The 23,345-nt window shown below is 47.1% G+C and overlaps 1 protein-coding gene across 1 annotated transcript; it reads left to right on the top strand.

Annotated features, from left to right (window-relative positions):
* The first annotated feature begins 13 nt into the window (after positions 1–13).
* On the top strand, positions 14–19,622 carry midn (midnolin). The gene is made up of 8 exons (XM_088393980.1): positions 14–262; positions 1,648–1,879; positions 3,476–3,563; positions 3,659–3,721; positions 11,021–11,554; positions 11,681–11,804; positions 11,894–12,217; positions 16,420–19,622. Exons 1-8 carry the CDS (start codon positions 190–192, stop codon positions 16,680–16,682), a joined length of 1,701 nt encoding a protein of 566 aa, XP_088250106.1. The 5' UTR covers positions 14–189; the 3' UTR covers positions 16,683–19,622.
* Positions 19,623–23,345: the final 3,723 nt, after the last annotated feature.

The raw sequence follows: 23,345 nt of genomic DNA, 5'->3' as shown, positions 1-23,345 counted from the left end.
CCGAGAAGAGTCTCTTTAAGAGGCGACTCACCAACGAGCGGACGTTCTTGACACTGAGAGAGACGCACTGTTGACTGGATCGCTTCAGAAGCAACGTGCTCAAGCGACTTCGACCATCTTGTGGATAATTCATTCCGATCACATTCCTTATTGGGAATTCGCTGCTGACCTGTTCGGTTCGTACCTTACATGCCAAAGCTGGGGGAACAAATTGGACCTTTTACTTCCACGCGAGGCTTCGCGGTTCTTGCCACGGTCATCGGTAAGTACTTTTCACCTTTTTAATAAGCGGTACATCACATTCCTCCGCTCTTCTGTCCTAAATATTACAGAGGCCGGTGGCTTGTCGTATTGACCGGTAATGAAGGATCGATAATAAAGCATGTTGTCAAGGGAGTGCCATGTAAATTGTGTTGGACGTTATTAACTTCACCACACGGTTCGTATCGATCGAGTGGTGAATGTCAGGCTGTTACAGTAAAACAAAATTTATAATTAGTGGGCGGCTAGTGTTAATTAAAACGATAAGTTGCACATTATTGATTTTCGTGCTGTGGTAGTGACCACAGCAAAGCACATTATTATACAGTGTTTTGTTTATTATAAACATAAAAATAATAAATATTGATGGTCTCTATTCATAATTTGAGTAATAAGACATTTTGTACCAATTTTACGCCATTACAAAAGAAAAGTGAGTAACCTACTGGTATTGATTTGTAACTCCTCTGTGGCCACTTGGGGGCGATCGAGATCTTTTAACGTGGAATAATTCTAACTTGATGCCATAATAAACAGAGCTATAAACAATTAAAATTAGTATAATGTAAATATTGAAGTTATATTTACGATATAAAATTAGAGGATAATCACGTAAATATCAAGTATTTTTATGTATGCAAATAAATGAACTTATTATTCTCCTTATAATTCTTTCTAGGAATATTCAATTCTATTTTAGTGTTGCCAACTTGACAGAGCTCATACACATGCGCTATGCGAGAAGAGGAAAATTATTGTGTAAACAGAGCTGCACCCATTTATGCAAAAGCAGATTCAATTTTATCGCGTAAACAGTATCCACCTGCATGAGAATGCATGATATGGTGGAAATGCGTTTAAAAAAAACATCTATAATGTCCAAAATGTGGTGAAATTAGAGCTTTGTACTCCACGTTCGCTTCTTCTATGCTGTCATTTATTATGAATGGATTTTAACTCGCTCTCCCTCCACGTGGGTGTACACCTCGCCCCCTATTGGCTCGCCCCGGGTGAGCTCTTTCACGATTGGTCCGCCGTGCAGGGGGTTTGGCTTGAGAGCCGACGCTGGCTGGATCTTTGGGATACTTTTTGTGTGCACGACGTTCATTGTCACTCATGTTCCACGGGAGCCTGCGTGGGTACGAGTTAAGCCCGTCTCGTCGCCGTGTATCGAAGCTGAACGTACTTGTAAAACTGAGAGGAATATACGTGCTTCTGTTTGACGTGGACCGGTCTGCCTTTTTGTGCGATTCATTCACCCATCTATGTAGCATTTAGCTGCGGGAACACTTAAGCCACGGATCGGCTTTCTCCTCGTCCTCCTCATCTTCAAATTCGATTCCATCACCCCCCACCGTTCATCTTCCACCTCCCCGCGACCCACAGGTTATCGGATGGACCAGCATCCCAGCGCCCGGAGCTGCACCAGCCGCGGGGCTTCTTCGTCCTGCGAGGCCGCCCCCGCCGAGCCCTCCATGAACCTGCAAATCCACTCCACCACCGGCACCCGCTTCGAGCTTTCGCTGCCCCAGGAGGAGACCGTGGACGGGCTGAAGAGGAGGCTGTCGCAGCGGCTCAAAGTACCCAAAGAGAGGCTCGCCCTGCTGCACAAAGAAACGTGAGTCCAGTATTTAATTTTGTGTGTGTATGACTAATACATCATTGAGCAGGAAAAATTCATCCAGTTTTATCAAATTAACTATTGGCAGCAGTGGTGCGAAACATACAGCTCGTGGGCCTGAAATAGAATTATATTAAAAGCCCAAGTACATTCAATATGTATTTAATTATTCCATTGTATTTTTACTATCTGAAACTGAAATGGGCAAAGGCTCTAAGTGATCGTACAGCAAAAGAGCAAGGCGTTTTCAGCACATAATAATTTGTAAAAGTAAAACCTGCACGTGGAGCGATCAATCGTATAGATTTGTGCCGAAACTTCCCAAATTGTGACATAGTTCAACCCGACGCTAGCAACATGCATAAAACTGACACTTGTCTTGCACAGTCAGTCAATATCTGTGTTATTTGAAGAAGGCCCCTTGAGATGAGTTTTGAAGAACACACATTGTGTCCTCCTGACATATTCGGAGGACTCGGAACACTGCGCTGCAGTCCTAAATTTATTATATCAAACCTGAGCTTGGGGTAGATTGCGCAAGTGTACCCAATGTTATGTGTCACAATTATACACAGGGGACGCGTCGGTCACTTGAGATGATATTGACGGGACGACGCATTGATTGATCCCTCCCACCTTCTAAACAGAAAGGCCGGAATAAATTGATAATGTTCGTGCATGGGTGACTCATTTACAGTCAATGTCAGGAACCTTACACAAGTCCGATCTTATAAAGTTACATGTCAAGGGTGAGTCATGCCCTTACGTGTGTCCGTCGCAGTGGCTCGGTAGGGTGGGCGCCGCCTAGATGGCTTTTTGTCGTTCTAAGTGAAGCAAAAGCGTAACGCTGCAGTATTAGCAAGCGGCTAAATGAATGAATGAAGGCCAGGTTAAGCGGGGTTTAACAAAAGCGCAGGTGGTGTTTTGCAAAAAGTAACCATGGAGGAGGAGGCTTTCCAAGATGCAAACAGTACGTATTGTTTTTCAAGCCTATAGCCACCCTTGCCCATTGTAATCACATCATCCTTTAAAATAACCCCCCCCCCTCCTCTTTTTTTTTTTTTTTTAAATCCCCTCCTGCCCTTGTAACTGTAGACCAGCTAGCAAGTGGGTGCCGGGGGTCTTTGTTCAGCAGCACAGGGTGAGATTTGGGTCAAGCTGGCTTTTCACTCAGCTGCCCATCGCAAGCGTCATCCTATCGGTCACGTGTATTGCGTCATGTCACATGGAAAGGAAAGATCCCTTTTAAGGCAGCGTTGTAAGTTATTTCATTGAACATCAAGCAGGCTTATTCATATCTTGTGTTTGTTATTTTATATTTGGGGAAGGAACCGTCTGGTTTATAAATGGCGCTGCTCAGTGGAGCAAGCAACCTCAAACGGCGGCAAATATCCACTGCGAGCAATTGTCAGAGCCTCGCTATACTTGAAATTGAAATATGACAGCCGGATCAATACTTCCCTTCACCCTCGGCTCTTTTTCCAAACTGGTTTTGAAGTCGGCGCACCCCCGCGGACGCGGCTACGCTTGTTTGTGCGAAGAGAGATATTGTCAGCACAGTCTAATTATCTCGTTCCTCTCTGAACCCCGCAGCAGACTAAGTTCGGGGAAACTCCAGGATCTTGGCGTCTCCGATGGGAGCAAGTTAACACTCGTACCGACCGTCGAAGCAGGATTAATGGTGAGGCCGGCCTGCCCTAGCCATGCGCCGTTTCGACATGTGTTATTGATTTGATTGATTTTATTTTTATTTGTCTTGTTTTCTCCCCCTCACAGTCTCAAGCGTCAAGACCCGAGCAGTCAGTAATGCAAGCCTTGGAGAGCTTAACCGAAACTCAGGTAAGAAGTCGGCTTGGTTATGAGCTGATGGCTTTGTAAACTTGATCCTGGTCGGTTTACCTTTTGTAGCAAACAGCATATGATTAGCGTCTTTTACTGAGCTTGAGTAAAGTTGGGTGAGCCGCTAATTAGCTTCTTAGTTACAGTAATGACGTAACACTTAGTACTTGTTCGCAAATTGGTCCGCACCTATCACAAACCTACACTAACGCAATTTTACTCAACCGCCTAAAAATTTACATGTGGGCCATTTTGAAGCCCCTCGACCGCAGTTTGCGAAACCTTGCCCGAGCTGACATATTACCAAGGCGACACAATAAACGAGGGCATCGTGAGTCACGCAGTCTCGTGTATGTCATCTGCTGACACGCTACCTGTAGTTACGTCACCACAAACCTGATTCGCTCCTTTGTCAGGTTGAGCTCACTGCCTTATCAGGACAACTCAACTGCATGGGGGGGGGGGGGGGAGCCTCACCAATTATACCAGAAAGCGTGAAAACATGATTTGAATTATTGTGTTTGTGACAAGGGGCAGCTTTGTCACTCCAGCAATGCAGCGGAGAGCGGATGAGCCTGTAAAGCACAAGCCTCTTTGGCTTGTCTTAATCTCCGCCTCTTAAACAAGCCCGGCGAGCGTCACGCGTGAAGGTATAACGGGGAGCGCCACCCTCCCGTATCCTAGTAACATCTGCGGTTTATATGTGGAAGCGTCAGCCCTTCTACCGCTGCGCCACCGATGCTTTCATGTAACACTCACATGCACAACAAGCAAGTTTCCAGGAAGTGCGCTCCGGCTCGTAAACTGCTGGACTGTCGGATCGACGCCAGCTTCCTGAAAGCAAGTTGTGTGGCGGCGGCGGCGGGGCGCGACACACCGCACCCGATGTAAAACCTCCGAGTTCTGCCGAAAAGCTTGTACGCCTTTTAGGCCGCGTCAGGGTATGACTCAACCTCGGCGATGGATGGCGACAGCTGAGGCGAAACGCGCACATAGACGGCGGCGTGAGATGCGAAGCACGCTCGGCGACTTCCTTTTGCAGAGTTGCATAAGTGTGAGATGCGTGCGGACGCGTCAGTGACGATTTTGAAACCGGAGGAGATGCAAATTTAGCAATTTATGAGTGAAATTGCAAAAGCTAGTTTTGACCTTTGGCTTCCAAAAAGCGGATGTGCGCCTGTTGCAAAAAAGCTAAATGACATCAGAGCGCATTTTGGCCTAACTTTGCTCCCCGATGTGAACTTTTGTTGGCCGTGTTGAGCGTGTGAACTCGTCGCGGAGAAGAAGCAAATGACTTCATGTGTGTAGGTGTGTGACAACGGATGGCTGCTCGCACTTTACAGCGCTATCGAGCTTATCTTGACTGCCAATTGATGCATCAACTTTGAATATTTGTCATCCTTGTTTTTATTCCCAGGGTGGCCGCTTCAACGCGTATTAGTCATTCCGCGTGTGCCTTTCTCTGGGATTTCTTGCTGTGCTCATCCATAATTGCAAAACAACAGCGCAGCGTGGCGGGGTAAAAGGTTACAATAAAGCCATTTGGCTTTTTTAGTGTGTTTTTATCCAAAAGAAATTGATTCTGCTTTATAATTCATGAAGCGGGACGGTATGGATTGCGGTGGGATTTGATTGGGAGAATAGAAACACCAAAGCTTTCTCTCAGTCGACCCCCCCCTCCCACTCCCTTTAATGCCGGGGCTATCAAAAATCAATCAATGCACTTAGCTCTTGAAAGTGTCTGACACGATAACTGATACCAACGTTCACCCAAAAATAGCCTCGGGGAAACGTGTTTTGGGGTGCAGCTGTGAGCCGCTAACCTACGAACCCTCGCATTTTCACGTGTTTTGGAGTAAAGCCGCATTTGTTGAGGGCGAAAACAGGCCGACGGCAGAAATGGAAATGAGTCGGGACGCTCCCAAGCAGCTATCAATTAAATGCGCCTGGGTTTGACCGTGATGACAAGGACAATCCTGACCGCCTTTAATTCCTGCTCTGCCACCTCACTCGAGACTCTCTGCATGACATCTAAGTGGCGTTAAGCTCCCGCCTAGTGACAGCCCATCAAAGCGCAGCGACGCTAGCCCAGCCAGGGCGACTCTCATCAACCTTATATGCTTTCGTCAAGTGTGTATGTCTTACATACGTACGGCTCACAGAGGATATTTTTTTTAAGAGGATTTCTGCTCCTGTTCAGAAAGTAAAGCGATGTCTCTTAGGAAAATGAAAGACGAGCGCTGAAAGCGGCGTATTCGCAAATTTTGGGCATTTGTCGGCAGCCACGTTCTCTCTCCGACTATTGATCTTGGCGTTTGACGGAAAGAGGAGGATTATATGTCCCTCCTCGGCACACGAGGGACTATTTGCTCATTGATGCACATTGATGTCGGAATAAAACCCAGGCAGGCCTCACCCCTTAACACCCCCCGCCTCCCCCCTTGCCCGTTGCCCTTCCCCCTGCATGCAGCCACCTCTTTGTTCACGTCTTAAAACATGGAACCTGACCAACTGACAAGCCCTTCAAGGCATTGACAAATTGACAAATTTCCCCTTGAATGCTAACATATTGCTTTGGGAGGAGGCCGTGTTTCGCCATTGGTCGGTTACGTAGCTGCCCCCCCCCCCCCCCCCCCCAATCTTGCACACTTCCTCCTCCACAGGGAGCGACAACTCACACTCTATTGGATCTCGGAGCAGAGTGATGCAAAACTCTGAAGAGGCACCATTTGGGGTCACGTCCACCTCGTTCCATTTCCTTTCCCTCCCACGAAAGGGCGGATTGGACAGTCATTGAGTTGCGCAATATGTGGGATCTGCCACAATAGAATGTTGCTACCTTCTCAAAACGGCTCAATTATGTTTCCCTTTACAGTCATGCACTTTATCTGAATAATAGTTAATCAGCCGCATTGACGCCACTGGAAATCATTAAAATTGGATTTCGGATGTAGGCGGGCCCGGAACCTTAAGAATGACTCAATGTATTGGTCAAGCATGGCTTCCCTGCCACCATTTAAAACCAAGCCTTTTTTTCAAAGGAGTTCTTTTTCTTTTAGAATGCTAATTCCGAATTAAAATTTGAGATAAAAGACAATAATGGCGCAGCACCTGTAAATGGCGGCTTTGGTAATGGCGCTAATAAGATGATCACACGGCCTCTTTTTGCACCTGTATAATCCCCCCTTTTGTGATTTATTAATGCACAGCGGGAGAAAAGGGAGGATGGGCACTGTGGTGGGTAGTCAAGGTGTGTTTGCTGGGGGGATGTCGTTCATTGTGCATGGGCCGGCATCCATTTTTAATGTCCGCCTCTATTAATTCGCTCGGGCTCACGGCGGCAAGAACAATTTCTCTATACGCGTCGTGACCGCCATTGTTTCGGTATTCCGCCGGCGACACTTTTGTGATTCAAGTAGTGGCCGTCGTGACCGGTAGAGCTGCCGAGGGGGCGGAGGGTGACGTGACGACCAAGTCCAATGAGGTCAAGTTTTTTACACAAAAAATGTTTTCTCTCGGTTCACTGATCATTCCGTGACAGACGCATTTGGAAATGGATTTCAAATTGGACCAGTAAATGTGGGTTGAGTTTTCGGTTTAGGAATGCGTGAGAATGTCAGTCAAAACAGTTTTGACCTCACGCAACACTGTCTTATTATTCCCACTCTCTTTTTTTCTAAGTCTCTGCAAATGTTTTACCAAATGTTGTCATCCCTCCACAAAACCTTCCAGTACAAGTATCCGTTCTTCATGTCTTCAGTTTTTCATCCAGTGCCAACCCATGAGCTCCACTTTTCAAATTGAGGCTGCTCTAGTTTCTGCTCGGCTTGATCCGTGACCACAAGGAGTGGCTTTAGTGGGAACTTAATTTCACCGTTATGAATGCTATTTCCTGCCCATCTCTTGTTTCATATCGGGCAGTATTACTCATGCAGGTCTTCCTAATGGGGTCTTTGAAGAGCCCCCCCACCTCCCTGGCTGCTTTCAGGATTTGGGGCATGATGCAAGTCATTGATTTCCCACCCCGCCCCGCCCGTCTCCTTTCCGTTATTGCATCTTTAGCTGGTATGTTGTCCGCACAAAGACCGACAGTGCGATCAAACCACCTCAGTCGATAGTCGGGTTAATAAAAACGACTTGGACAGGTGCTCAGCTTCATCGGAACCCAAAAACGCCTGCAGGAGAGCCCCCTCCCCTTCTCTGCAGCCTCCTATCCCGCCCCCCCTCCGCCTCCCAAGCCTCTATCCTCTTTTCTCCAGCACAAAGCTGCTCAGTTGTTCATGAATGTCAGCTAGGCATCTTCTTTCCCCTCCCTCTCTCCCTCCTCCTTCCTTATCGCCACCGCCGCACTTCGCTTAGTGCGCGAAGGAAGAACGACTGCAAATGAGTTCCTTGAACCACAGGGACCCCAATAAATAAAACTGTCAGCTAGAGATGTCGAGAGGAAAAAAGAGGGAAGGAGCCAGAGGCACATCCTCACTGAATATTTCATCACCCACCACCAGCACCAATACTCCCTGACACCCTGCCCCCATCGCCCGCCTCCCCCCTTTCTCTCACCATCTTCTCCCAACCCCTCCTCCTCCTCGCTGCCCCTCACCATGCTCTTCCATCCCGATATGTCAACCACAGCCTCCCACTAAACCAAATACCGGCACCTGAATCCGACATCACGATGGTATTTTAAAAAAAAAAAAAAATGGCTTCTTCATTAACACCACCCAGCCAACGGTAATCACGCCAGTGTGTCGTTTCGGGCAAAGACACACCTCACTTTTCTCTTTTGCGTGTTAAAGGAAACAAGATGAGTGAGGCCTCTCCTCTCTGCTCTTCTTGTGTCTCTCAAAACAAACCAGCACAGAAGTTGCTTTTGTAAAGCTTTGGAATTCAAGTGTGCTACGATGAGCAGCGGTGGGGGGGGGGGGAATAAAGGTTGCACAGAGGAGGAGGAGGAAGGGTTTCAGACATGCCTAGAAGCCTCTCTTTTGTTTGCCTGTGATGTTCCACAAGGCTCTATCTGGTGTTTGTACTGACGTCAATGGTAGCCAGCCACATCGGCTCGCTCTTGGCCGGGCTCCTGAGAGCAAGACAGGCATGTTTGGACTGGAGCTGAGCTGCTATAGCTGCAAACCTCTGGGAATCATTCACTCGCCAGCTCGACAGCACTCGAAAACTCCTCCCCCAACCGCACACTTAACAGACCCCCCACCCCACCCCTTGTTTCCCTCTCACAGTCTGTCCGTCTGGAAGAGGCTTGTTGCTACACGAGCGCTCTCGCCAATGTGGCCGCTGGCAAGCAGACTGTGCTGTATCATCCTCCGCAACCCCCGTACGGTTCCCCTCCCTCAGGAAACGGGGGCCCCATTTCAAGTGTTCCGCTCGACAACCCCTTCCCCGCATCCTCAAGCTGCTTCTTGCGTGCATCAGTCTGAATCGCACACCTGAAGATTTACTTTGGCTAGGCGTTTTGTATCATTTGGCAAAAATTACAGCCGTCGAAATGCTGTTATTTGCGCGCTTGCTGATTTTGGCCTTTTGATTTGTTTTGTCTAACGAAAAGGTCGAGGCGGCCCGAGCGACTCCAGGCGTAGACCCTTTGGTGAGTCAGACGTTTTTAACTCGGAAAAACAAATACGACAGACCGAATTGCCTTTCAGTCAACAGCGACAACAAAGAACGGACAAAATATTATGCTGTAAGCCAAACTAGTAATCAACTCTCTTATCTAACCGAGCATTTGTTATATAAATCTACCGGTAAATCCCGTCCAAACAGGCAAGGGTGGAGCCGGCGGTGATGACATGAGGTGAAAGACTTCTCACGCAGGTTCCACCCCATCTCCCAACCTTCTTCTAACCAAACATCAATTTTGACGCCCCGCCTCCAGGGCTGTGTGTTTTGGACTAGCAATACTCACATTCTTGACAGCTGCCAGTCAGAGTCCCCCCCCCTCCCTCCCAAGACCCGGCACCCAACCCTGCTTTCACACCCAGCCTCAGGCCTGCTGCTTTTGTCGTCTTACCACAACGGTGTAATCGCGGTGGGTGTGGACTGTATCAACAAGACCCTGATAGGCGCCGTTTACACTCCCCAAAAGTGCTGAGTTTGTTTATCCCAAAGCCTCCCTTGTATGCTGATTGTAATCACCTTCCTTATTTTACTTAATGTTGAAACACGGCCGTGAGCTCATCTTTGTCCTTTCGCCTGCCTCTCCCCTGTTTTTTTTTTTTTGTTATTGCCACACACCCATGTCGATACCAGTGTGCAAAGGTCACCCTGGCAATATAGGGAGGCGACGGTCGATAGAGAAATAAATAAGCAGCTCTGAAGAGAGACGAGTGATTGAGGGCAGAGCCTGCTGATTCACAGGGTTAACCACCAGGCAACATCTCAGGAGCACGGCCAAAAGTCTTGACAGAGTGACACCTCTGCTCTTTTTTTTTCCTCCTCTCCAAAGCGCCTTTCACACGTACGTCAGAGCTGTAACATTTATCCGCCGTTGCTTTTCATGCAAACAAAGAGAACAGAAACCTGGTAAGAAAGACTTGTGATTTTGAAACATCACAGTTCACTTCTTTTGCACTCCGAGTGACTCTCACAATAAAGCCCAAATTCACATTGACACGCAGTTTCAGCAACGAGCGGCAAAATGCAGCAAAGTCACATGCACGCAAAGGCCAAGACAACAAAACTCTTGTTGTTGAATGCGAATCCTCAAGCCAAGTTGTGACAAGTCCACCGTGGAATTCTTGTGTCCATCCGGGCCACTGATGGGTCAGTAAATCCCCCCTCTCCACACACGGCCATTTTGGCCTGTGTTGTGAGTGCTCCAAAAATGGGCATCCCTTCCAGATCCGCCATAGACAATTGTCCATTCTGTTCCTGCGGGCGGGCGGGGTGTATTTCCTGGACGTAGGACTGATTTTTCAGGCCCTAAGCCAGAGAGAAGGGTGGCTTTTGTCCTCACGCTGAATGACACTGCTGACTAAGAGCGCGCCCAAGGGCAGTTGGAGGCGAGTGAGAGTGGGCTCTGTTTGTGTGTTTTCCAACAGTCGGCCGGCCTCATCCAGCCCATGTAAATAGCCCAGTGTTACAGAATGGTGATTGATCGCAGGATTGGCCGAATGTGGTGCGTCTGTGTCTCAATGAGAGTGGGAGCTCAAAGCTCTGTTGTTTGTGCTTCAACGGCTGTCCACTGTTCATTGACAGAAGAGGAAGTCAAACGCGCAGGGGAGCGTCTCGCTTTTTTGGACTGCAACAATTCTCTGTCCTTATTGAATTTTTTTTTTCCATCTACAGGTCAGTGACTTCCTGTCTGGCCGCTCCCCCCTCACGCTGGCCCTCCGCGTGGGTGATCACATGATGTTCGTCCAGCTCCAACTGGCAGCACAGCAGTCGGGAGGTCCGCAGATCCAGCACAGGCACCTTATCACCCGGGGCAACTCGGATGGCGCAATGGGCCAGCCCGCAGGACAACCTTGTATCCCTCAAGCGCACTCCCCACTCCCTCATCATCCACACAACCCCCACTTGCCTCAGCCGGGCCCCTCCCCATCCTCTCCCACAAGCGCCTCAACCTTCCCTCTTCCCTCCACACACCACCAGTCCCTGCCCCCCATGTACCATCAGTCCCCATCGTCGGTTCCTCACTGCGGCCCGGCCACCCCTCCTCCGCCTCCTTCCCGCTCCCCTCGCACGTCGTCGCATGTCCCCGGGAGTCTGTTCCGCTCTCCTCCCCATCATCTGCGGGACCACCACCACTACCACCAGCCTTCTTCGGGCCAGGCCAGCCACAACCCGGCCAGCCCCGTAGCCCCCGTTTTGTGCCCTGAGGTAAGCCAGAAATATCTTACGATACACTACATGTTACCTGAGCAAAAGGACTAACTAAAACTTACAGTATCTGGTTTGGAGTGACTTTCTAACTGCAACATCATGACCCCCATTTTTCTGTTTCAGGCCAGCTGCAGCACCAACAGCCCCAGTAGTGGCACGAGTTCCTCGGCACGCTCCCGTAAACCCGGCGCCATCATTGAGAGCTTTGTGAACCACGCTCCTGGAGTCTTTTCAGGGACCTTTTCAGGTGAGATTTATCGATCGCTCCCAGCAATAAACATGCACACTCTCGTCTCGAGTGTATTGCTGCAATACTCTCCTTCCTCTCTTCCTCAGGCACTTTGCACCCCAACTGCCAGGACAGCAACGGGCGCCCCCGGCGGGATATAGGTACCATCCTTCAGATTCTCAACGACCTCCTGAGCGCCACACGCCACTACCAGGGCATGCCACCGTCCCTCACCCAACTCCGCTACCAAACCCAGTGCGGCACGCCCGGTTCGCCGTCCCCCTCGCCGCCTCCCTCGCCCCCGGTGGTCGGCGCCACGGGACTCTCAGCCAAAGCTACCTCGGTGCCCGCCGGCAACCCTAGCGGCCCTCCACCGACCCTTCATCCGCTGGTGCAGTGCCAGAGCCAGATCCGCATGTGCAAGCCCCCTGGTGAGTAACTGCACATGAAATCGCAGACACACAAAAGGGCGCATTCATTCACGACACAGATGGTTCCTGCTGATGCCTTCACTTACATTTTATCATTCTCTTGATCAACAGCTAATTTGATAACATGCCAAAGAAAAGTGAAATTACACAACCCTAAGAGGGTGCTACAGTCAAAGACGCTTTTTCCCAAGATGTGATACGAGCCTCTCTAGACTTTTACAGTCAGGCATCACCTTGTACTTCCGCGCCAAGGAGATAGCTTCACCCCTTCCACCCCGGGCAAAGCTATGTTTAGAGTAGATTAGGCTTCAACCGCTTTAAGACGACAAGGGTGTGTGCAGGTCTTAACTAGTACGGACTCAACACCGCACATGCCCCAAGGGTGGTGCAGGTGCTGGAGTTCAAATGACACTCTCTTAAAAGCACCTTTCCGGTCGGAGCCACCAGATTCCGAGTGTCAACCAGATGTCCAGAGCAGATAACATTGAGCCAGTGTTGTAAGGTTACACTAAGAGAAAACAGCATTGTCTTGGGCGGCCTCCTTATCTCCCGTCAGGGGGAAACGGAGTTGGGTGAAGTCGGTCCTGAGATGCGCTCAATGGTGTTGAATGTTTGCTTTTGTACGAGCTGAATAGTTTTAGCAGCTGACTGAGCGGGAATGTACAGTCAGTCCAGCGTCCCCCTATATCAACCCGAGTGTCCTCACAAGTGTCCAGTGAACAGTTGGAATAACACAGGCTTATTTTCCTAACTTAGGAAAGACCTTTCCCTCAATACCCCCCGCCCCCCCCGGTTAGTGCAAACCTCCCCTCGTCCCGTCTCTACATCTGCACTCCCCCCCGTCCAAAAACAGCCTCGCCTGTAAAATCCATTTGTCCATCTTCCTCCTCTTCATTTTCCATGTCTGTGTTGTGCATCAATACTGTACATTCTCTGTGTTCATTTGGCCTTTAAATAGATTGATTCTGAACTTCAGCACTGGAGGGGGTTGTTAAAACCAAAACACTCAAAACCGTCATTCATCAAAGGGGTGTTAACTCCTGTCTTGTCAGCCCAGCCAACTGCCCACGGGATTGACCGTGGCTTCCAGGGGAGTGGCAAAAAAAAAAAAGAAGAAAAAGCTTGTTTTGCCTTGCCCCAACTTCCTGCTCACCATTGAAACTTCTTGGGAACTGATATGAATGGGGAACCAGCTGAGGCAAAGCCGGTGTTGCTCACTGATACAATGAACCTTGGACTCTTTGTGGTCGCTCTCATCCTGGCGTCCCACGCAAGTCATTGCTCGGTCAGTCTTATCTGCCGACACCTGACGGATGATTTACTGGACTTAACGTTACGGCTTAACTTCACGTCACCGAAACCTGCCTCCATTCAGCTGCAGGACTAACCGAGCGTGTTGCGCAGTACAGTGTACGCACTTCTGCTTAAGACAACCTCTTGGAAATGTCACATAGCTGGAGTCTCTCCAGAGAGCCTTTACCCTTTCCCACTGCAAGTTCATGTGCGGGGAGGATAAGACAAGCGTAAATAAAAAAGCTTGACACGCCCGAGCCTCAAACGGCTGGTTAAAAGCTTGGTTTCATAGCACTGGTGAAAGGAGTTGCTGAGTTTGAGATTTTTTTTTTTCTAGTTTGAGACTCACGGCCTGGCAGGCTGATTGTTAGATAAATTCCATTACTGGGGAGGGTGGACCTCCCTCCGGCCCCCCTGTCCAGCTATTGTGTAGGGGCCAGGGACAGGGGCTGCATACAGGGCACCGGGCTGAGCCATTGTGGAGGAGAGGAAGGGAGGGCTTTGGGATTATAGGGCTGCCTTTTAGTCCTTCTCCCACTGCAGCTGCCTTAGTTCAACACAGGCCCACAGAATAGAGCTCTGAAAGCTCCCCCCCCCCTCCCTTCCGGATCCCTTCACCCCCCCCGCATGTCCCCTTTAGATTTGTCAGGTCACGTTAGCGTCCCTGGGGCAAGCCAGACGAGAAGGGCGGGTGAGGAAGAATCGGAGATCTTTGCGTCTCCACGATTAAGCTCCGACCGGCTTGAACCGATTCCGCCGCACCCGTTATCCGCCGCTAAGACCCTTGCTCACACGTGCGACGGCGGCTCAGCCCAGCTCAGCGAACGGTGACGCAGTACAGCGCGGCGCTATCGAGCGAAAAGCCAGTCAAGCACATCGGGTGCCCTTTCATTGTCGACAAGGAGAGAAGAAGGGAGAATGCAAATGAAGTCGAAAAAGTCATTGAAGAGCGTGTGTCCCTGCAGGGCTGTCGGCGGCCTTTCACTTGCTGTCACAACGCTCATTTCAGCCCCCCCACCTTGCCTCGTTTTTTGATCGGCGGCGCGTCTGATTGGCCAATTTTGCCATTTTCTACCTCAGCACTATATTGTTTTTCCCAGGTGGCTGGCGTCTTTGGCAAGTCGGAATGTCAAGTTAAAGTCATTCCAGTGTACTAAAGAAACCCTCAATCCTTGCTTCGATTGTTTTTTGGACTGCTTTAAGCCGATGAAGCAACCAAGAAGGACTTTGCTTGCCATTCATTCAACTTTTGTGATCAAGGTCTTACAATTTACAGACATGATTTCAAAGAAATATAGCTTTTTCTTCGGTCTTGTCAAATCAAAACATGTCAACTCTTTTGTTCTACCGAGCAAGAACAGTTGAGTTTTTATAAAACAGGAAATCAGCTTTTTCTTGAGCCCGCCCTTCTCCCCATCTCAGCTTTTGGTCTTCCGTCAAAGCACATAAGTGGACGAAATGGAATTGTCTCTCCCATTCACTTCCTATTTCTCTCTGGGTCCTCCAAGGTTATTATGTTCACGTCAAAGCTCTCCACTCAGGCTCTGGGCCAGGCAGCCATCATGAATGTGTGTGTGTTTGCAATATGCACGTTTATGTATTTGCGTGTATGGTTTGTCCCTCTTAGCCAGCCCTAATAATAGCCCTACTGTCATAAACATAGACTGGAGATCCCTGTGGCCAGCTGTGTCCGGCCCAGCCGCCCTGGGCTCCGGTAGTGACGCTGATGAATGGTCTCTCACACACACATGGCTGCACACAACACACACTTACACTCATATTGGTGGTGCTCCAAGCACATTCCCAAAACACTTGCCAAGCCAAAGGCCGTCGACGTCCTACAGCATGTTGAAAAACTGCCTTTTATACTCGTTCTTTGTTGCATTTTTTTTGCATTTTAGAATGAAAAGTGCTTGCTGTATTTTTGACAAAAGGGAAAATCAGGGGGGGCTCACTCAGAGTGCAGTTACCAGGGCAATGGAAGAAAAGTCTGAATCAAGGGGATCCCCCCTACCTCTGTTTTTTATAGATCCCAATTTAACATCCATGCTGATTTCCAGAATCCAATGCCAGAAAATTTCCTATTCACAGTGGCTAGTATTTATAGAGGCGGAGGAAGAAGGCTCGGGGGGGGGTACGGCAAATGAAGCCCACGCGGGGTCCACAAGTCATTCCGACGGTGATAGAGCAAAGGAGAGCGTAATCGATTGGGAAAACTGCCACCGACGGCTGATCCTTTACCCTCCGCCCTGTATCCTTGCTCTGCCTCTGGAGGCGGAATTCCTTAACCCCCCCCCCAGTGCCCTTCTTCACACTGGCCCACCTAGCAGCATCCCTGGAGATGCAAAGTGGGGTAGAAATGAAGAAGCAGGTGATGGTGGGGGTGTATGTGGGTCAATGAGCCGCAAGTAGGAAACCATAATGGAAAAAAAAAACTAGAAGAAAAACCCAATCTCCCCGTCTCTCTCACCGCGTACAATTTCCATTCGCTTGCATTTTCTATTGAAAGCCAATAGCGTTGTCCTGAGCCCGAGATGGATGGCTGCACTAGAGCTAAGGTTTAATCAATAGGTCTTTTTAATTTGCCATCGATCCACGTTAAAAGCTACTGCGGCTGTTGCTGGGTGTGTATGTGTGTGCGGCTGGTTGTGCGTGCACCGTTTCGCCCTGCGCGTGTGTTTATGCGTGCAAATATGTGATGCCGGATCGGAGCCGCAGCTAGGCGATGGGCCGCCTCGCTTTGCTTTATCGACATGGGAGCCCGTTATTTCATTATTTCAGTCCCGGACAGATACTAATGGAGCTGGCTAATAGATTGTGGTTACATGCACCTTCCTTCTATGTATACAATGTATACACACATTATTTTATTGTGAGTTTCCAAAGTTAATTTCTCCTTCTCTTCCCAGGCGACCGAGTCCGGCAGACGGAGAACCGCGCCACCCGCTGCAAAGTGGAGCGTCTGCAGCTACTGATGCAGCAGAAGCGCCTGCGCCGCAAGGCCCGGCGGGACCAGCGTGGCCCCTATCACTGGCTCCCCAACCGCAAGGCGGGCCGCAGCAACAGCAACAGCAGCATGTCCAGCGAGGGCTCCCTGGACCTGGACTTTGACGACTCCGTCTGGAAGCCCGACGTCAAGGCCGACTTGAAGTCCGAGTTTGTCATGGCCTGAGAGGAAGAAGTGTGCTCAGAGCAAAGTTTAGGGGGAATTGCTAGGAAAGACCTCCCCCCCCCTCCCCTTTTCCCCTCCTTGCAGACTTCAATCCCATCATCCTTCACAGCAACAGGACTTTGTCTGCTGCTTGGATTTGGACTCAAGAAGAAACCTTGAATTTGATCTTAGAAGAATTCCGTGGGTGGTGGTGGTATTTTTGGACTTTCTCATGCGTGCGCGCTCTGTACACTGACTAAGAGCTCCAAGTGGACTTCCCAATAGGACACAAGCACCAGATGCCTCAGTGTGTCCCCCCCCCCCCCTCCCTCCTCCCCAAAATGGCAACGCTGCCAGACTCTTTGGAATATTGCGACGGGCATTCTTTACCGATCTCCAAACTCACTCGAGCAGTCCGCTTCTGACCTGTTACAGGCTGGTTCAATGTCTTGTTTTGTTTGTTTGTTTGTTTTTTAAACATACTATTTTATAAAGCAGAAAAGAAAATGTAGCATTGTTCACAAAGCATTCAGGTTTTCATAGAACAGTTCAAAACGTTGATTTGCACAGAATCTTGATTTCTAACTCGTGTGCAGAAATAATATGGAAGTATTGATATCAACCTCAGCGATCAGAGAGATAAAAGGACGAACAGAAAGTGCTTTAGTTGGGGGATTTTAAAATCCTTAAATAAAAAAAAAGCTAATTATGACATTTAATAATAATTAAAAAAAATCTATTTTTTATTTCTATTCCTCTCGCTGTTTTCCAAAAGCAGCGGCCCTTTGTGGCTTTGTGGTTGGGTACCAATAAATATCCGTTCAGTCGTTCATTCAGAAGGTTGTTCATAACGGTCCAATGACACGCGACTCGCAACCCAAGTGGACCGTGTACATAAATGTGGCCATTGGGACAGATTTTTTTTTTAAGAGTGTATGTTGCCCCCCCCCCCCCCCCCATATTTGTTATCTTCCCCCAAGTTTTCACTAATTACCCCTCACAACCATTTAAAGTCATCCTAGCAATTTTTTTTATTGGCAAAATGTGATAAATGTGTAAACTTAGTGCCTCCACCGGAACATCCATGAACATATCACAGTTTTGCTGCTACACAAAAAAAAAATAAGTGTCAGGCAGAGTTTTCTTTGCATGCGGATGGCGTGACGATGAAATGGAAAAAGAAGAGTAGAGGTGGAGGATCACATGCATGAATTTCTGGGGAGAAAAAAAAACTGCTGCTTTTGTTCAAGTTTTTTGTAATTTTTACTCGTGTATTTGGGGGTTGATGGGGGAGAAAAAAAAAAGACATCCTGTAAAAGTATTACAAACAAATCAGAACAGATGAAGTTAAGTCCCCCCCACTGAACATTCCTGTTATGTGACAATGAAGTTGGAGCCCCCCTCACCTAAAAACTTTGACGCTCCCCTTTCACGCCAGGACACCGTGGATCACATCCGGACGCACTCGCGGAGACTCGAAGAACTTTGAATTATCGAGCGCCCCGCCACGATTGCACTCCCAAAAGATTGCAGTGAGAGATTACCATTTTTTGTGGGGGGGGAGGGGGGGACCTCATCTTTTTGTTAAGTGGCCTTACCTTTCACTAAGAAATAGGGGACAATGGGGACGGGAATGTTTCTATTTTTTTTTTTTCTCCCAACTTTATCGCTATGTCATCAAGGCACCACTTTTGCACTGCCTGTAAAAGCCCACATTTGTCCGCCTTCATTCAGCATTTTTTTTTTGTAAATGACTTGGAATGGGGATAAAAAGTCGGACCTGGAATTTTCCACTTTTGGATGAAGTGTCAGAAGCTCCAAAAGTATTAGGATGGCGTAGCCCGTTTTACACTGCATGTAAAAACTGGTATTTTGTGTATTATCATCACCAACATGGAATGTGGGGACAAAGTCAATTAAGCAAAATTTCAGTTTTCGAAACATTTTCCCACCTCTTTGTGTAACCCATTTTCTACTGCATGTAAAAAAAATTTGACTCCTGAAATCGTACCCGATCAGTGTGGTTCATTGCCTTGGCTGGGCTCCGTGTAAAAGGCAACGGCGGATAAATGCCGGGTCATTTTGCAGGATCTGTGTGAAAGAGGCCACGGAGCTTTTTGTTATGTGTTTTCTAACAGGTGGAGTCTCTATTATGTCAAGGCTTCTGTGCCTTAAAATGTTGCCCTTGCAGTGTCGATAAAATATTTTTTTTGTTTTGTCATCCCCGACCGACCTCACGTCCCTGAAAACAAAAGAGGCTAAATTTGAAACTGTTCCTACGCTTATGACTTGGCACAAAAGAGCCAGAAAGGTCCTGTAAGGACCACATGCACTTCCTTTCTCCTTGGATCCAACATTACCAAAAGGACAGTTTATCCACCCGTCCCCTCACCTCCCTCCCTTCCGGTCAAATTCTATTTATTTTCCTTTTGTATATGTATGAACTATACTCTGTGTGTGCCTCACTTCTGTGTGAAATTGAAAAAGATGACAAATGATGATAGAGCATTACAGAGGGATACAAAAAAAAAAACATGACGTCAATGAAATTCCTGATCGCGACAGTTTCAGTTGCCTGTTCTTACTTGTAGCCAACGATTGAAATGGAACCAGATTCAAAAATACAATTTACAATGTTCTAGCTCTAGACCAGTGTAGCACATGTGTGACTGTATTAATTTATGAAACCAAAATGGTAACTGTGAATTACGTATTTCTTTGTGCATTTTTTAAGTGGGGGGAAAACAAGGCAGCAGCTCTTGCTCGTGTCTGGATTTTTTTTTTTTTTTGGTGGAAATATAATGGAAACGAACCACGTTTCTCAAAAAAAAAAAAAGAAAAAATTAAAATATATATGAATATATTTTTTTTCTTAAGCAATACATTTCAGTGTGACTTGTGATAGAACATTTTCTTTTTTTAGGTAATAAATAAAAAAAAAAAGCCAAAATGAAAACACAAGCTTGTGTCCATGCGTGTTTGTTACATTTACATTCGATAACATTGAGTGAAAGCTGTTATTCGGTCTAACATTTCACGGGGGAATCTATTTGTTCAAGTAATGTGATCGAATCAAATAGGAAAGTATTGGCTTGATTACTCTTATTACATTTAATGACTGAACTGTACCACGTTTGCTTTTGCAGGGGGGGGGAAAGCAATTCTTGATCGCTAATTAAAAGCCGCGAGCGCAATCTAGCTATAGCTAGCTAACATTAATACTCAAAAGTACTTTAGTATGTTGTTGCATTAAAATTGCTCTGTAAGTGTAATTTATTCGGAATGTTACTGTAATAGAATAAATGTAGTGCATTATTACCCACCATTTGCACCCCAGATAAAATAAAAATATATTTAATACTGTACATGATCACAATACATGACCTCACAATAAAGAACACATGACATGCATTCTCCACAAAAGTGAATCCAAATATGTTGAAGCCTCACACGTGCAGGCGGTTAATAGTATTTCCGAGTCGGCGCCGCCAGCTGACTTTTCTTAATGCGAAGGTCGCGAAGAGTGAGCTCAACTCGGCAAGATTTGAAGGCGGCTTGAACATGAAAGGATGAGGCCTCAAAAGCCTGACTGACTTGTGTGTGTCAACTAAACCTTCACATGAAAGCTGTTTTTATAGTGCGGCGATTGTGGAAGCTTTCAGTCTTTGTTCGGTCTTTGTTCTCGGCGTTGTGTTATCACTGGAGTACAAAAATGATTCATTAATAGGGCTTAGGAGGAAATCTTGATTTTTTTTTTCTTTTTAAATATTGTGCTGAAAACGAACACTTTTTTGCATTTTTTTTTTGTAGCACATCAGGTTTCCAGATATTTCCATTTCGTGTTTTGACATTTGTGATTTTCCCATATCTATAGCTTTCTAATCATGTGGCATTTTTTTTGAAGGCGCTGCAAACCTTCTCATGACTTCCAGTCAAACTGCAACTGTCAAGAGGCCTCTTCTGAGAAGTAGCTGCCTCTTTCTCGCTGTCACTCTCGGCCTCCGCACTCAACCCGGTCTTCATTGACAGGCACGGGTGAGCGAGGCATACTAGCACTAAAAAAAAAAAAAAGAGAGAGAGAGAAAAGGAAAGAGATAGTGGAGGCTTAGTTTCCACCACTAACTGAAAGCTGGCGGTTCCGTGCAGGATGCAGAGAAGCTCCAAAGAGTTGGGCGGGGGTGGGATGGGGGGCTTTCTCGGTGTGATCTTAGATAAGACAGGCTGCTGAATTTAAAACACACGCCCACACGCACGCAAATATACACACGCCTAGATACGAGCACGCAAGAGCAGCTCGCTTGCTTGTCATAATGAGGAAAAAAAAAAAGCAAAGCCAGCCAGCCTACCTGTCACGCTGCTGTTAACACGTGTACCCCCCCCCCCCCCATCGCTATTTTATTTTTGACGTCAACAGCAGTCACGCACGCCGACGACTGCGCTGCAATTTGCGGTGACAGTTTGTATATCTGTTCGCCTCATCCCGATCGCTGACAGCAAAACACTACGCCTACCTATCAGTAATTTTTAATTGCCTTCAAATATCGATGTTGTTTAACGGGAGGGAGGGCGTAGAAAATCGGTTTGCATATGTTGAAAGTCACGGAAAATAGATTATTGCCAGACTTTCCAAATATCCTCACGCTATTTGTCACACATTTCCTTTTTTTTTTTTTTGTAGCAATTTGCTTCTTCCTTGACAATCACGCCAGGTTTTTGTCGTGCAATAAAAATAACGCAGTCACGTTTTAAATTCGTCATTTTGATTTTAGTGTAATAAACCAAAACTAAGTACTAAAATAAAATAATTATCAGCTTTATTCGCAGCTCATTTAGGGTAAATAGCCTGGTAAATCAGTTATTAAAATCCAACTTGAGGATAATTGTGGGCCTAATTGCAGTTTTAAAGTTGTGTGGACAGACATCCTGTGAGATCTACTATCAAACAGGATTTTCTTTTTATCAGTTTAAACTTTCTTTGCATCTTCCTAGAAGCTGGTGGCTGACAGGATCTTAAACCCACACAATTAAAACGGCTATTTCCTGTTGGGAAAAGGAATTGACTGAGATATCCCTGTTGAGTGATGAACGCAAGATAATCTTTACTTGAATGGTTTTTGAGGAACTTGGACTTGCAGCTTGTTATGAACGGAATGGACACAAAGGTCTTTGTAAAAGCCGACATTTTAATGAAACTTTTGTTCCTATTCGAGCGCTATATAACCTCGACAGATTTCCATGCCTTCACCCAGGCTTAGATTGTTGCCGTTTGATTAGGGAACGCCATATGTCTGGGCGGCCGGGTGTACACATCCTGTTTACACAGTTAGCAGGGTTTATTTTAACCATGACCTCTGGGCCGTGTCGCCGGGTCAAGCTACGAGGTCGTCCGCACTGATGCCGTTGGACAGCTGAACACCTTCAACAGCGACATGCATGTCTATGCGTGTTTATGTGTGCACGTGTGTGTGTGTGTGCCATCTTTGGTCTAGTGTGTGTTTCTGAGAAAGATATCAAAGGTTCTCCTCACAGCTGCATAAATATCCACCAGGTAATGTCTCAAACAGAGAGCCACTCTGTTCCTCGCACAAACAAAAACTAGACAAAAGACAACAAGGACCCTGCTGACCATGCAAACACAAACCCCCCTCCTTCTCCTGAAAAAAAGTCTGCAAAAAAATAAGTTTCCACTGCAGATGGAGCTTTTATCACAGCCAAATGTTCGTGCTGCCTTTGTCCATTGAGTTCATTCAAACACGTGCTCACAGATGAAATCCAGAGAAAGGTGGTTGATATTTTGTCTTTCTGCAGCTGGTGTGTGGATGCCAAGGACTCACTGTGTTTTAATATTAATAAGGAACTAGATGGATTTTTTTTAACAGTACACTCAACCCTTTGTCGGTGTTTGATTTAGGTGTCGTCAAATCTAAAATTTTAGTGGCGCTAATCACACCACAATTCAGTCTGCTAGCCTTCCATTGGCTGCTTAGCTCAGTTGCTAATAATGTCAAGGTCATAGGTTCAATCCCCGCATGGGCCAGTATGCATAGTGGCTATAAACTAGCAAGCTATTTCAAATTGTTCTTGACAATATAAGTCAGGAAAGAGTGATAACAGTGCTAAGTTAGCGTGTCTATGTTTTGTAATCTTTTACAAAATGCCCATATCAGGTGTGGTATGCTTGAGCAGACTTTGAAACAGGCACACTTGTTTAGTAAACTAGACACTGCTACCATGGTAACTACCAGACGTTGAATGAAAATGTCTTTGTTTTCCATCATCATCTCCAGTTTTTTCATCTTCAGTCCATTGGTGTCATGTTAACATGCTCAAGGACATGGAATGGCTTCCTGCTGGGTCTGAAGCCCACAGTGCAATTGAAATTAAGAGCCAGTAATGAGAGACCCCCCAAACTTGTCCTGCTTTATCAGCCTTTATCATCTCATTCAACTGTATGCGGTGATAATTGTGAGTAAATGGCTCCACTTTTCAATGCTTCATTTGAGAGCAGATAAGGGGGAACCCAAATACACGGAATACCATATATGGCAAATAAACAGTAAACAGCCGTCTGGAGTAAACATGCGACAAAAAAAAAAAAAATGAATGAGCACAGGAAGACCCAGTCTGGCAGGAAGTGGCAACTGCTGCCATGGTAACAAAGTGAAACCCAAAGCAGTGAGAAAT

Source organism: Syngnathus floridae, chromosome 13, assembly GCF_059516105.1.
Source record: "Syngnathus floridae isolate MCC-2025c chromosome 13, RoL_Sflo_1.0, whole genome shotgun sequence".
NCBI lineage: Eukaryota > Metazoa > Chordata > Actinopteri > Syngnathiformes > Syngnathidae > Syngnathus > Syngnathus floridae.
The sequence above is the reverse complement of the archived record's forward strand: the minus strand, read 5'-3'. Positions and strand labels throughout refer to the sequence as shown.